At 32.2% G+C, this 15,819-nt stretch overlaps 1 protein-coding gene across 3 annotated transcripts; it reads right to left on the reverse strand.

Annotated features, from left to right (window-relative positions):
- Nucleotides 1-91: 91 nt before the first annotated feature.
- On the reverse strand, nucleotides 92-5,253 carry LOC122408056 (DDB1- and CUL4-associated factor 8-like). Of its 3 annotated transcripts, none has more exons than XM_043414599.1 (12): nucleotides 5,096-5,253; nucleotides 4,574-4,995; nucleotides 4,451-4,507; nucleotides 3,299-3,513; nucleotides 3,063-3,206; nucleotides 2,583-2,806; nucleotides 2,334-2,499; nucleotides 2,072-2,237; nucleotides 1,748-1,878; nucleotides 1,149-1,277; nucleotides 983-1,066; nucleotides 92-659 (listed from the first exon to the last, which is right to left on the reverse strand). In XM_043414599.1, the coding sequence occupies exons 2-12, from the start codon at nucleotides 4,926-4,928 to the stop codon at nucleotides 609-611; spliced, it is 1,722 nt and encodes a 573-aa protein (XP_043270534.1). In that variant the 5' UTR covers nucleotides 4,929-4,995; nucleotides 5,096-5,253; the 3' UTR covers nucleotides 92-608. The 3 variants fall into 3 exon arrangements, with proteins under 3 accessions (XP_043270534.1, XP_043270535.1, XP_043270533.1); XM_043414600.1 differs by having other exon boundaries at nucleotides 5,086-5,231; XM_043414598.1 differs by having other exon boundaries at nucleotides 4,574-5,227.
- Between the last annotated feature and the right edge of the window lie 10,566 nt (nucleotides 5,254-15,819).

The raw sequence follows: 15,819 nt of genomic DNA on the forward strand, positions 1-15,819 counted from the left end.
TTTTTTAGGGATTAATTTTTTTATCGTCATCATGGATCGAAAGGTTGGCGTATGTTAAATATTTCACTTTGCACAGATAAGGATTCGTTGATTTAAAATAATAATTTACCCCCTCTTTATTTGTGTATAGATTTTTTTGTTTTTGTTGTGAAACAACCAGCCTCAACGTAATAGTAAATAATGCAGTAAATAATTTATTTCAGTGGCTTAATAATAAAAGGCTCACGGAGAAACGTAAAATTATTGCCGGGATCGGGAAATGTAAATTTACTATTGGGGAAGATCTTTGTAATTTGTAATTGTAATCGAAATTATTTTTATATCAAGACAAACATGAACAGTAAATTTTTGGTGATTTTTAAAATCTCTCGAATTACTGATGTTCGTAACGGAACTTTTTCTTTCGCATAATCTGAAGTTGCACTATTTATAATATCGTTATATAATATTTATGAAAAAACACGACAAAATGTATAAAATATTTCAACTCCTTTTTCATATTGAAGATTCATGTGTTTTCGCCCGCATAGCAATAATAATATTTTCTATGTTACGTTGCTTTCCTTATTCGTAATCCCATTTCAATTCGCCATGTATTATTCATCATCTTAATCCTCGTCACTCGATATTCCGTTCCATAGATTGTTCGATCGAAGACGCTGTAATAATAATGTTCGTATTAATTTAAAAGTAATCGTCATGTTATTTAATGTTTTGAAAACTTTTCCCGTTAGATTTCTCGAAAACGGGCGCAACTGATTTAAAATTTGACAGTTTGAAACGATTTAACAGTCCCTCATGATTTTTCTGAAATTTTTTTATTAGTAAAATCTCTGCTGACAAGCTAAATTTAGACGGACCAATTCTGGTCGAGAAGGATTTTGAAGAGTAAAATCATCTCTGTTTTTTTTACAGCCGAAAAGCCCCGGAAGTCAACGAAGAGCTATAATCGATGATTTTAACTTACTTTTTTTTGACTTACCGTTAGTTCGTAGTATAAATTATCATAATGACTTTCATGTGAAAGATGACTATTCATTCGATCCCTCAAGTTCGCTGTAACCGACTGAGAAACAAATGAATTTATTTGTTATCGTTTTTGTGGTAAAAATTAATTTATAATGTTGTCGAGATTTATTATTTCTTACTTCTTTGAGACCAGTTCTGGTCAAAAGAGAAGGTGGATTAACAGCCGATGGGATCCAAATTTTGACGTCGCTGTCTAAACCGCTGCTGGCTAATATGGGAATATGTGGATGAGGTTTGACGCAATTAACCTGGCAACAAAAGCTGTCGTAAAGATAGAATCTTGGCTTAATGAATTTTTTTACATAAACAAAAAGTGATCTGTATATTTGACTGGACCCCTTCATCTGGAGTTCGAATATGGGGTCACATTGGTCAATGTACCTCTAAAATCTTGATTGTAAAAAAACGGAGTTATGAAAGGCAAGATGACCGGACTCCGAAACCGGGTCCGGTGCATCAAAATATTAAAAAAAAATATCATCGATCTAGGTCAAAAAATAATTTCTCTTATGCGATTATTTGCAATTTTCATCCATTGTCAGCGGTATTTTGTAATTTACTTGAAATTTCGAAGATGTATTGGCCAATCTGATCCCGGATTCGAATTTAATGCGTCCAATTATATGGAGATACACGAGTCTAGTCAAATTTGCAGACGATTTATTGTTTGTATGCCAGTGTAATTGAGTTTAATGATTAAAAATGAAATATTTCATACCACTCCTTCAGCATCTGCCGGCAAGTATTGGACTATAGCTTCTGTATTTTTTTCCCAGATATATATATTACCACAATCTGAACCAGAAACGATAAATTCACTTTCCGGTCCGAAGTAATTGACACCCTTTACTGTAATTTTTAAATATTTTACTAATTTAAAATAGAGTAGTGCATTGATTTGTTATCCAAAATAATTGTTTCTCCTTATATCAAATTTTTTCCAAATTCGTAAGATTTCTTTGTTCAAAACAATCGTTCAACATAAATGTTTGTTTTAAAACGAGTGAAACCCTGAGGGATCGTTTTCTGATGAATTACTTACTTGTCTTATTGTTACGATGACCCTGGTACTTGTGGGCGTAATCACCGTTTGGATGAGGTATAAGGGTATCAAAAAGATAAATGTCATCGTTATTGTAAGACGCAAGTATCTCAGTGCCGTTATAATTGTATGCGACAGCAGTAACGTGAATCTGTGCGGTTTCAACCTGTATACAAGGTGAAAAACATGAAACCAAAGAAATCAATGAAAAAATGGAATCGAAGAATTACAAATGGAATCAATTGGGTTTGAAAGTGCTTACTAAATTTTTAGGACGCAGAATCAAAGTGGGTTCCTTGGCTTTACGACGATCGTAAATTCTAACGAATTCCGAATGACCGCCAATGCAGAATTCGTTACAGTTTTGAGGATTCGCTTGAATCGTGTATAGTTGCATAGAAAAACCTTTTTCTTTCGGTGTCACCAATCTGTTGGAACATTATTTATGAAAGAAAATGAAAATATAATCATACTTGAACTTAATTGTGAAATTTTTTTCTTTGGTACGAACTTTGAAGTTTCGCCGTCTCGTACATCTATGGACAGAATTTTACCATCGTCTCCAACGGATATTGCGACGTTGGGATACTCCGGATGAATGGCAAATCTATTGCAAGGTCCTCGATGTGCAGCTAATTTTCGTGTAGTACCGTTGTTCAAATCTAGCAATCGTACTTGACCATCACTGGAACATGTTACCATCATTGATAAGTCGTCGCGAGGTAACCATGACGCCTGAGCAGGAGAAAAAATATGCGTCGTTAAATGACCGAGCACAATTATTTAGTAACTATCAAAGTCGGTTTATTTCAATTATAATAGAAAATTTTTGCTCAAGTGAATTACACAAGAAGGTCGAAAACAAAACTAATATTTTTCTCAAAATAAAGGGTTTCAAGAGAATGCAAAAAGTTTCTCCAGAAAAAGTAAATTGAATAATGTTAAATATTCGAGTTTTGCTAACTTTTTTTCAGTAACAAATTCAACTGACCTGAAAAATATTTTTCCGATGACCACTGTAATAAGGCTTGCGCATTCTTCCAGTTGCCCAATTCCAAACAATCACTTCCAAATCGTCGGATCCACTGACAAGAAGATTGCCTTGGGCGTTGAACTCAACTGTGTTTACGCAGTCCTGAAAATTTGTAATGAACATTGAATTCTTAATCATTCAATCATAAAAGTAGGAATAAGTTTGATTTTGTGAGAAATGATTCAATAGCTTACCCGATGTTCTTCGAGTGAATGCAAATATTGCAAACGCTCTACCATATAAAGAGACCCATAAAATTTCCTTTCGAATTGAACTCCTGGACGTATCTGTCTGTGGACAATCTCTTTTATGACGTTCAAGGTTGGTTTAGGCTTGACTTTGCTGAGAACTGTCGGTGTAAGATATTTTTCTTCTTCCGATGTTGTCCAATCGTCTGAGTTTTCTTTACCTATTGAGGCAGTATTGGACGAACTTTCAAAATTCTTGCAAATAATGGGGAATGTTCAAAAGTTCGATCCAAACTAGTTGAATGGTTGATTAGAAGTTTGAAGAAAATCTAGATAAAATGATTCCATAATCTATTCTCAAAAGTTTGTATGCTCTTAGTAGCCCACCTATGGTTCAATTTTTTCAAATATTTGCTTGGACATTTAAATATAAAAATAGTACGAAAAACGTAATCTTTGTTCCAACTAACGGACTATTTTTACAAGTTCTGGTTCTTATGGACATAGTAAAAAAATGTTTATACCAAATGATAATCAACAGTCTACAAAACTAAATTTGATAAGAATAATTTAATAATAATTCAACATAAAGACATACAAAACATAATTTTTATCAAAGAGCTGTAGAAAAGAAGTGTAATATACACTGATGTTAAATCACGTTTTACACACAGTCTTTTTCTATTAAGAATTTTGACAAATGATTCACTTGAACGTTCCAATCTGATATAAAAATGGAATCATCCACGTTTTTTTCTGATATCAGAAGACAAATATGATTCTGAGAAGAAACCAAGGAGCAGATCGCTTACTACGCTGAAGTTAACATCGCAGTCAAACAAACAAAATAAATGAAAAAAATTATTGTTCTTAATTCTCCAATTTTCTTCTCTCCCAAATTTGCAATTCATAATTTTTTACAAACACTTTGTCAAATTAAAAATTGGAGAATTACAAATCTTTTGTGTTTTGTTTATTTTGTTGGACTCTCTTGATAGAAATTTCAGCACCATGATTATTGGTAAAATTTTGCTCTTTTTTTTTGCCTCCAAGATCTATATGTAAGGTTCTCAAATGAATGGTTTTCAAACGAAAATCATGGGGATTGGGAGTTTGGAGAATCAATGTGACTCGTCTACAACAATAAATTTTGCTTACGTTCATGATCACTATCAATAATGGAAGATGTGTCAGAACCATCTGGAGTGAAACAGTCTGAAACAAAACAAGTTCATCAAAAAAAGTAAATTTATGAAGTAGTTAAAAATACAATATCACCACCTGCATTAGGACTTTTATTTCTTTCACTTGCAGTTCCAGTACTCGTGTCTTTTCCATTTAAGGTGGTTGTACAAGAAGTTAGTTTTGTCTGTTCTTCAGATTCATTCAAATTCGTAATGCTGCTGCTAGGTTTAGTCGAATCATCGACGTTTGAGCTGTTCGAGTTATTTTCATCGATGTTCGAATTTTTCTGACGATAACTTCGTCTCTTGGTATTTCTTTTTGAACGATTAAAAATTGCACTACTTGTGCTCGCTTGATTTTCAGGTGCCACTTCTGAATCGTTCAAGTTTTCAATCGAATGATTCTCAAGCTTCTTGTCATGTTCTACTTTCTCTTCAACATTTTTCTCCATCCTGTATTGTCGTTATAACGATAACCAAAACCTTGACCAGAGTCTACATTTGAGGTTATTTGACGTTCTGAAACACACGGAATTAACGATGATTGCGAGGTGAAAACAGCGAAAAGAATCACGAAGTTACGAATTTATATATAACGAGTTATCACACGAATAATAACTTTTCTTCCTCTTCGATAGGTTTCTGAGGATAACGATCCTTTATTTTAGCTTCTGGATTTCCGAATTGACCGGCCAACAGGTTTGAAAAAAATAATAACACGATATTCTTGTACGTGATTTGAAAGGAATTGTAAAGTGAATATAAAAAAAATATATATATGAATAATAACAAGGAGACTATTTACAATATAAGGTGAAGCGCCTCTCGTTGCGAAGATGTGAACTGGTCGTAAATTGGTATGATTGGTACATTACCGTTTGTCAGTACGTTAGTGAATCTTTCAACCGCAATGAGTTCTCCGTCATCTCCGCGCAACTAAACCGAAACAAGCGTTGGTATGGCAGGATTCTATATCATTTTTACGAAAATTACTGCTTTCATTTTTTTATTCATTCATATATTTTGTCAGATTAAAAAAAAACCACAAAAATAACCGCCAATGCAAATTTAGACTAACAAATTCGGAAATGATTTTTTTTTCATTTCACAAAAAACTTCATAACAAGGCTAATAATGAGAGTTATTTCTGAAATTGATTTTCTCATGAATAATAAATATTTAACCGAACAATAATTATTAATCGAGAGATTTAGGAAGATCGAAAAGCAATTTAAAAAATCCAATTTCGGGAAAAATAACACAATTTTTGTTTGCTATAATTAAAGATTTATTTCATAATATTACACCAACAACTATTATTGAATTTTTATAATAATCATTCCTTATCGTGTTAAAAATGCGAATAAACACTTATCTCATAATATAATTATATGTATACATATAATTATACATATATATAAATACATATATAAATATATATATATATATTTATATATATATATATCGTAGTTATTATTATATCTTATAGGTAAAATATTAATAGGCTAAAAAAGTGCAAGGGGGATGCGAGCTTGAGTCCCACGCGAATTATTCAATCGTCGCGTATTTTTTTTGCAATGATATTTCCACTCAATCATCGTATGAAATTTTCCATCTCGGTTTTATTACTGCGGAAAGATGCATCCTGCCAGATTTAATTTTTTTTTTTTTTTTTTTTTTTAATTTCAACTTTCTTTTTCACTTGATCGACATTCGATTCAGTTCAGCTGTATTGACATTTTGTTTTCTATATTTTTCTTTGAAATACGTTTCAATACGCCGATTTTTTTTTGTTTTCATGGCATTGATATAACCCTGAAATCATATGTATTTACATTGCCGGTTTGAAATTTGTCATAACTTGGAATGCTCGATTGGCGTAATTATTCATACGTCATTATTACGACATGAAAATAAAATAAATTGTGTGAACGTTTTCATTGTTATCGCGATCGAGTGGACGACGGAGATAGAAACGATAAGAAAATAATGAATTTTTTCTGTTCGTTCATACGTTCAAAAGAGTTCGGTAAATTCGTGGCACACGTGGAAATGCCCTTAATAAAAAGGAAACATCGCTATAAATAAGTATCGATTTATTCGGATGATTTTTAAGCAAAAACGATTTTGCTCGTACGTGTATGAAGAAAGAAAAAAAAATGCCAAAGAAAATGATTTTTTTCGATATGTTACAACAATGACCAATGCCATTTCTAAAAGCTGTCGTAATTGTGTTTACCCTCCTTTTTTTAGTATTTTGTTTCTCACGAGTTTGCGCTCATTCGTATATAAATATATGCGAGTTAAATCTGCAAAATATAATGATATGGCGATCGCATGCAATTTGTACACGCACACGAGATTAAACTTTATCTTCATCGTTTTTCATCATATTCATTATTCATCTTACAGCCGATCGTGTGATCCGGTCCTTCGTGTGTCAAACGGCTCAGACTATTTCCACCAATTCTCTGTTTTATTTTTCGTTTTTTTTTCTCTCTCTCTCTCTCTCTTTCTTTTTATTTCCCACGCTATTCTTTCAATATATATATTTTAATATCGATAATGTACAAGACATAAGTACAATAAACTATTGTAGCTTAGATGAGAATCTGTTATTGCCGAGATCCAGACGAAAATACGCGATATTAGGGATGTAATCACTATGAAGATATTCGCAACATCTTAAACATCGAGACTATTTTGAAAAATTGTACGCTCTTATTGAGTCCTAGGCAATTTTTCGTCGATTTAGCTTCCGGTCGTTCGAATGCCAGGTCTTTGTTTTCTTTTCAATTGACTCCGATTCTTATTCGGACCGATAATTTTTTTATAAAAATAAAAAATCATTCAAGTTGTTGACTAAATGATCCGATAAAGAATGACTTCAATTAGTATAATACGAGTGCATGTATTTTTCTGTTTACTGATAAATTTTAATCAACCCAAATAATCCTACAAGTTCCAGGGTTCGAACGGCTTTCGAATTAAAAAAACGTGTAAAAATTGTTCCGCCGATAAACCGCGCGGCCCCAAATGCAGTTTGGAAGAGAACGAACGAAATGGTTCGTGAATCATGGCAGTGTAGATTTCAGAGATGTTTTATTTTTTTGACTGTTCAACGTGTCGCGTTCTCTTTCGCAAGTGGAAAAGTTTAAAAAGAAATATATTTTCTCGCGATTCACAACACACGTGTATCCATGAAGGAGTAGAAAAAAAGAGTCTGGAATCTCGGCAATTGAGGTATTTGTGACGTACTCGTCCTTTCACGCTATTACGACCAATCGTCGTTACTACCAAAGATTCGTTTCGTTTTTGTTTGTTACTTCATTTCTTCTGTTTTTTTTTTTCATATCTTAGTATTAAAAGTTCTTCATCTTTTTCTTCCGTTTCGTTTTTTCATTCTTTTTATTTATTTATTTATTATTTTCACCTTTTGAATTTCTTAACTACCAGAATCGTTTAATCATTTTTTATGCTTTCTTTTAACTCGAAGACAGGTTTCTTTTTCTTTTTGTCTTTATGTATTTGTATTCGTTTTGTACTTGTACTGTTCAGCAAGGCAGCGTGTTGCACTTTGTTACTTTTTTTCATTTCTTTTTTAATTCTTCTTATTTTTTTTTCTCTTCCTCTTCATTATTTATATTATTTGGATCGCAATGGGCGCGAAAGTGTAGTACGATCCTTTATATATGCGCATTGCTTTACCACAGAATTTCATTTCTCATTGCTCTTTTTTAAAAACCTTTATTTCCATTATTTGCGAGTGCGATGCATTAATCTTATTCTTTTTTTTCTTCTTCTTCTTACTATCGAGACGGTTAACAATTGTACTCTTGAAAGAAAAAAGATAGTACAAGAATAATAGTTCGCAGGAGGGAGATGTGAGCTCGTGTACGAAGATTTTTTGTTTTTTTTTTCCTTTTTCTCGAGGGCGGGGGAGGGGGGGGGGGGGCGAGAGGGTACCAAAAGCAAAAAAGTACATATCGTTGCGGAGATCCTCGGACATCCGGATCCTTCATTTTTGCTTTCGATTTATGTTATCCTCCGTCAATTCCCCCTCTTGAATAATACACGGAAACAAATCGTATGACAAGTGTTTTGCATACTCAATTTACAGACCATCTTTTCGACTACAACATAACAAAAATTATTATATTTCGAATAAGAATATTACTCCATGAATTTTTTTCCCCATTATTTATCATCATTCTCTTACGCCTTTTTTTTTTAAATCTTTCACTATTAACTGTACCCAATATTCACAAGTACTCGGCTCACGTTCGATACATAATGGGAGCTACCATTTTATACCATAAACGATCGTGCGTGATTTACACGCCACGACGAGCTCACGCGTGAATCAATCGCTAAAACGAGAGAACGCTCTGTCGTTGATTTTTTCTCTTCTTTCTCGGTCACCAATTTCATGGCGTTACATTGAATAAGTTTTGAAAAAACAAACATAAACATCAATTATAATTGCAATATAATATAATAGTATATCAATATACCAATAATAATGATAATAATAATAAAAATTAATCGACAAGTTCTCATAAACATATTTCAACAATCACTTTGAGAACTAATTCACTATCGTATGAATATAATAATAGTAATAATGATAATAAGAATGATGCTGATGATAATAATAATAATAATAATAATAATAATAATAATAAAGAGAACCAAGAAGGAAGAATAAACCTTGAGGAATATGTTTACATAGTAATATGTATGTATAGATATGTATACGTATGTACACTTAAAAAATTAACATACCGTGTCAACGTTATGTTCATCGTATCGTACACATGGATAGATTAATTTCACATTGAATCTTCCTCCTTGATTTTTATATATATAAATATATAATTGCCAAGAACAGAAAAACATGTGTTCAATACATTGTATTGCGATTTAAAATAATAATAATAATAATAATAATAATAATAATAATAATAATAATAATAATAATATATTATTCACACATACGTAAGAGTTTTTTCGTACATTAATACGTCTTATGTTATCGTGTGATCACATAGATCGTCAAAAACGAATAGCAAGTGGAATAAAAAAAAAGAAAAAGTTTTTCTATCTCGGTTAAAGATAATATAAATTGATATTTAAGATTGAGAGTAATTACACGTTTACTCTAGTGTCTCATAATATGAGCAGCGATCGTAAACGCTAAATATGATCGCACGTCAAAGTGCAAGATAAAGAATTAATAGTGCACATCTATTGAAAAAAAAAAATAAAATTAAATAAAATTAAAAAAAAAAAAAAATAAAACAGAAATTAATAGTTAGAAACGTGAGAAGTGAGATATGTTTTTGTGCATATGTGTACAGGTGTATGTGTATGATGTTATCGTAATTGTATGAGCAGAAAGAATATTTACTATTTCACTCGAAGATACATAATTTTTGACTGATTATAAATGTATTGACCGAAAGGAAACGATTACTGAGATGAATAAAGTCGGTATGAATCGCATTAAGATCGAAGCCTTCGAGTCAGTGATAAATGCAATGGAGAAAACTCAATATTTTATGTTTTTACGAAATTTTAACGAACTTTTTAACTGCATTAATGAAATTCGTTATTTCATTATAAAATTTATTTTTCGTTCTCGTTATAAAAACTTGACGAATCTTTTTCTTTCGGTGGTCTTGTTGCGTTTGACATCGGTAGAAGAAGAACTAGAAACTACTTTATTCAATTGACATAAAAAAGTGTTTGCACGGTGATTTTTGTGTATTTTTTCCTTTTACTCGTAAATTTTTCGCAACACTAATGCCGAACACAGCGATATTTTGGCTACAATGCGCTCGCTTGCGCATAATGTCGTTGTTTCTTGTTGTTGCTTTTTTTTGTTGTTGCCATACTTATTCGTAATGGGGGGAGTGACAGTGAACGCAAACTGTACCTGAGAGAGAATTTGACGAATATTTTTTTCGATACCATACAAATTCATGCTTTTTTCACAGATCAAAAGTACTTACGCACCCACGCACATATACAGACACACGTGCACGTATACGTCAATTAACGCGCTTATCAGCCACGCGATAAAATCCTTCCGAAACCGAACTTTGGTCCAATTTTCTTCATTTTTTTTGACAAAACGTTTGGAAAAAATTTCATTTTCTCTCTTTATCTTCTTCGTAATCTATTTCATTTATTTTTTTTTATTTATTTATTTATTTATTTTTTCATGCTCACGTACAATCCTCATAGTACTTTCCATTGTCAAAAGTCTCATGTCATTCTTTTTCTCATACAATTCTCTTCGAGACCTGATCTTTCCGATGATTCAACATTATCGACCACTCAACGTTCGAAATATTTATCATGTCCTTTTCATTTTATGGTAAAACTGAATTTTTCCTTTATTTTGTTTCTCTGCATGCTTTCATCTCTCATATTTACCATTACGATTGGATATCGATAGATAGCAGCGATATATAATATATTTGTTTATTTTTAATTTTATGTTTTTTTTTTTTTCATTTTTTTGTTTTGTTTGCAATTTTCCCTTCCAATAAATTTAAAAACTTTTCGTAACAATTAATTTATACTTAAGGTTCCGTTAATATTAATTATGGCACGATATAAATATTATATTTAAAGTCTTTTTGAAGACATAATAAAAATAAATCTAAGTAGTCTTTCTCCTATGTTTGACAATTTCACCACAATTTTCGTCTCCTTTTTTTCATATCCTCGATATAATTACATCCCTAAACTTTTTCGACTCGAAGACATTCTTTCTGTACGGTTGGGTGTTTGTGTGTATTTATTAAGTTTCTTTAAATCATTCTCTCGCTCTGCATTTCTTCACTTTGCTCCTTCGTCGTAGTAGCTTGTTTCATTTTAGGTTTTGGTTGTTTACCTTTTTATTTTTCTTTTCATCTTCAAACTAAACGAAATTTTTTACTCTCTTTTGTGTGTGTGTGTTTTTTTTTCTCTTTAAACCTCGACGTGTTCAATAATGAAAGAGATTCGCTGCGTTCGCAAGGCTCGCAGAGCTTTGTCGCTCTGCTTAATTTGTCCGGAGCAAAAGTTTTTTTCTCTCTCTATTTTTCCGGACTAATTCGATGAGATTGACATATTGGCCTGAAGAGAACGTTCCAACGAACTTTTCAATATTCTTTGGTAAAACAATATCACATGAACAAGAAAACTTTAGAACCAATCAAAGAAAAAACAGTCTAATCAGTCGTTATAACGTTCCTAAATTTAGGAACAAAAAAGACAAAAAAAAACAAAACAAAACGAATGTGGAAACAAGTTCGTGTTAATCAATTTCTTCTTAATTACACTGAAGTGAAATTTCTTTTTTTCACGTTTCGTTTTTTATTTTTAAATTTATTTCCGTAATCATATATAAAAATCAGCCTTCTCGAAAGTAATAATTCGATAAATTCAACGTATCAAAGTATTCCGTCACAGCGCAATAAAACGAAAAAAAATTAAAAATTGAGCTTCCGCCGATTTGTTTTCTTTTTTTTTTAATTACATATACCCGATTCGAAATTCAAAATTAATCGAAACTGATCCCCTCCGCCTCCCCCAAGTACTCACATCCCGCGCTCACTAAAATCGACCCCACTTCCTTATTTCTCTTTTCATTTATTCAAGCTTCGTGCATCATCACCGTGGAAGGAAAATTGTTGGAAGTAGAAAAATTTGTACCAGCTATAAAAGTCGGTATTTCAAATTGGAAGAAATTCATCAGACTCTCACGAAAATAGTGTGCTTTAAGAAAAAACAAAAAGAAATAGTCCCTGATTCCCGGTTATGTTTTTTTTTTTTTATTTTTCTTCTTTTTTGAGACACTTCGAGACTTTAGCATTTGAGAAGCAAAGCAAAAAAAGAAAGGACGATTTTTTGCAAATGATTAAATATCGAAAGGCTCGATTATTAATCGTCGAAAATGTTCTTACGATTTCTTCGCTCGATCTCGACCTATTTACTCCTCCCTCACTCTCTCCTCTCTCTTTCTCTTTCTCTTTAAATTCCTTATCGATATTGATATTTCTATTGTATGTATGTACACGTTATCATGATATACAAGAGTGCAAATAAAAATATATAGTTTAAAATATTTGTTTCCCCCTCCCTCCCGCCCAGCCCTCCTGTCGCCCGATCAACTCCAGCACAGCTTTAAAAAAAGAAGTCCATGCATTGAAAATTCTCAAAGTCCGTCTTTTTATTCTCGTCAAATATTTTTCTTCGTCTTGTTAAAAATCGTAAATCGTTATATCCTTTTGTTTTAATATTCGACTTTCTACGTTGGACAGATGGCAGAATACCCTTTTTATTTATTTAAAAAAAGTCTCTCGAACAAGTTGGCACATTATAATGAAAATTGTTCATTATTATTTTTTTTTATTTTTTCTTCAACTTCGTCAAATCGTTTCAATTGAAATAGAAAGAAGAAAAAATCACGCTCGAACAGATGTCGAAGCGTTGCTCACCCTAGAAAGATATGTCAATGAAACCTGTACCTATTGCATGCGAATAATCGTGGCAGCTGATCATGCAAAAATCAATATTTCCCTACGTTATAATCGAAATGTACATATACGTTTTTCAAAAATATTTTTAAACAAATTATTAGTAGTATCTCGCTCGAATAAAATACGACTAATGAAAAATTTTGAACTTTGGCATCGAGACAAGTTTTTTTTTTTTGTTAATTTCGAAGAAAAACAAACAACAAGAATAATTTACCAATTGACTGAAAATGAAAATTTATGAAAATCAAATCACAAAATTGGGCGTATTCTTTAATACTGATACGTATACAATCGCGGACGTGCGAGATTCTTCACAATAAATGACGAATTTGGAAGATTTATTTTCGAGCTGTCATCACCGAAATGAAATATAAAATTAGTATAATTAATTTGATCAATCATTTGAATTTATTCCATCGATCAGCTGCCAACACCTTCGTGCCTTTCTATTCTCGAATCACCAGAATCACGATGAAAGGTTTTTCCCATTATGAACTATTTTCACAACACTAAACATTCATGTATTTTCCGTATACTTTTTATGTGTTTTTTTTTTCATTTTTATTATTTTGTTGTTTTTTTCGAATAACATTCGCAATTTTAGCATCTAGTATACCAACTGAAGAACATCACAGAATTTCCCAATATCGTTAATCAATTTTCATTTTATTTTTCCTTCATCTTCTTTTTTATACGAGACATTCGCGACGTTAGACACAATGTAGGATAACACATCGCTCACAAAATATCCTCGCTGGCTGATTTTTTCCTCTGATTGTTCTCTTCAACCTTTTTTTTCCTTTTTTTTTTTTCATCGCCACTCTTATCACAGAATTACAGAAGTTTTCGAAAATGACTAGGTTCAATTTCCCTACTGACGCGTATCCTCCGTTCGTATGATTAAAGGATCGAAAAGCCAATGTTTCATCTCCCTTTTTTGCCCTTTTTCTCATCATTCTAAATAAATAATCACGGAACGTTAAATGATTTTTTGCTTTTTCGTTCTTCGTTTCAGTCAGTTACCTACATTACGTCGTCGCGAAGTCTCGGAAGAATATAGAATGTTTTCTTTCTCGCCTCTTTTTACACTTACAATTTAAATATGAACCTTGAAAAGTCCGTTTTTTGACACAAATATTTTTGCATTTCCGCAAAGTGAAGAACAACTTCGGGAAGACACCTAATTCTATAATCGTATAATTGTTTTTTCTTTTTTCGTTATGTTTTTTATTTATTTTTACGGTATACTTCACACTTCGAGGATATGTCAGAAAACCTTTCTTCCATTCGTTTATCTCTCTCTCTCTCTCTCTATTTCTTTTTTTTCTTCCTCTCACTTTCCCCCTTTTTTGACTTTACATGTATCTGTCCCTAGTATACGTATGTTATTTAGTTCTTTTTCATCTATTTCGCCCTCCTTTTTGTCCTTCTTCGATTTCTGGTCTTTCATTTATTCTCTTTCTCATTTCTTCTTCTTTGCTTACAACGAAATCTAAGATACACGTAGTCGTAATTTTTCGTTTCTTTTTTTTTTCTCTTAATAATTTGTACTTGCTCGTTAGTTAAAAATGGCCTTTTTTCTCATAATAACGCCCGCTTTTTTCGTAGCTTACGGATAAAACATTGATCTTTTATTATCGTTTTATCCACGTTGAGTTTTGAGACCTGAATATACGTTGTTGTGTCCATTACTGAATCGTTTTGCAGGGCTCGAGGTTTTTTCGTCGTTTATTTGTTCTTTTGCAATTTTATACGTGTTTTTCTTTCGTTTTTTTTTTTTTTTTAATCTCTGAGTAGGGTTTTTTGTAATTGGAGAGCAGGATAGTGGAAGGCACGCTTGATGGTAAATTGCGAACGGATTTTTTCGTACATATCGTACGGTCAGCATGTAAAATCTCGATTGAGCCAAGCTGCTCCTTCGCATTTGATTTTTTTTGAATTTCAACATGCCGAGGAAAAGCGCTGTACATTTTCATAAATGTTTTTCAATTTACGAACACGTTTTCTTTCCGATTGATACGAAAAATTCATTATTTTTCAATAATATCAATATCATAATTGTTGGAAAAATACTCGGTAAAGTGAAAGAGTCAAGCTTTTTTTTCTTTCTACGTCGAGAGAATCTTTTTTTCTCGAGCGCAATACAAAAACGTTTAGCCAACGATCTTTTCGCGTCCCTCAAATTGCACACTTGCCAAAATAAAAGAACTTTATGACCCGAAAAAATCAACGGAGGGCGAACCATTTTTCTTCTGTACCGTTAGTATATTTTTTTTCCACCGTCCAGCTCGCCAATAAATTCCGTACACAGTTCGACAGGATTAGAGGCCTCCGTTGAGGAAAAAGACAAAAAAAACAGAAAAAAAAACAACGCCAATGCACGACGATCCGCAAGATGCATCGATTATTAAAAAAAAAAAAAAAGAAACAAAATCATGTTCTCTTTCCTCGCTCATCGATACCGAATTTTTACGGTTTTTTCGAACTTTTAAAAAATGATGAACTCACATTTTGTTGACTGCCCGGAGTTTTTAGGTTTTTTCTCTTTTGCTTTCTATTTGCCAAAGTCGGTTCTTATAAAATTCTGATCGAGGATAATATCGTCGTCATTAGCGTATCGTTACGAATATAATATATCTATTTACACAGTTCAAAATATCATGTTCATTTTTTTCCTTTATTTTATCGTTTGTTTTCTTCGTAAGAGTTAAAAATATAGTCTGTACTTCGCGGGCGCGTGGTGGACCGTTTTTAATTTTTTACACGTGTCAAATCCGTAGATTCTCGATATCCTTTCCCCTTCCCTCCT

Source organism: Venturia canescens, chromosome 3, assembly GCF_019457755.1.
Source record: "Venturia canescens isolate UGA chromosome 3, ASM1945775v1, whole genome shotgun sequence".
Lineage (NCBI taxonomy): Eukaryota > Metazoa > Arthropoda > Insecta > Hymenoptera > Ichneumonidae > Venturia > Venturia canescens.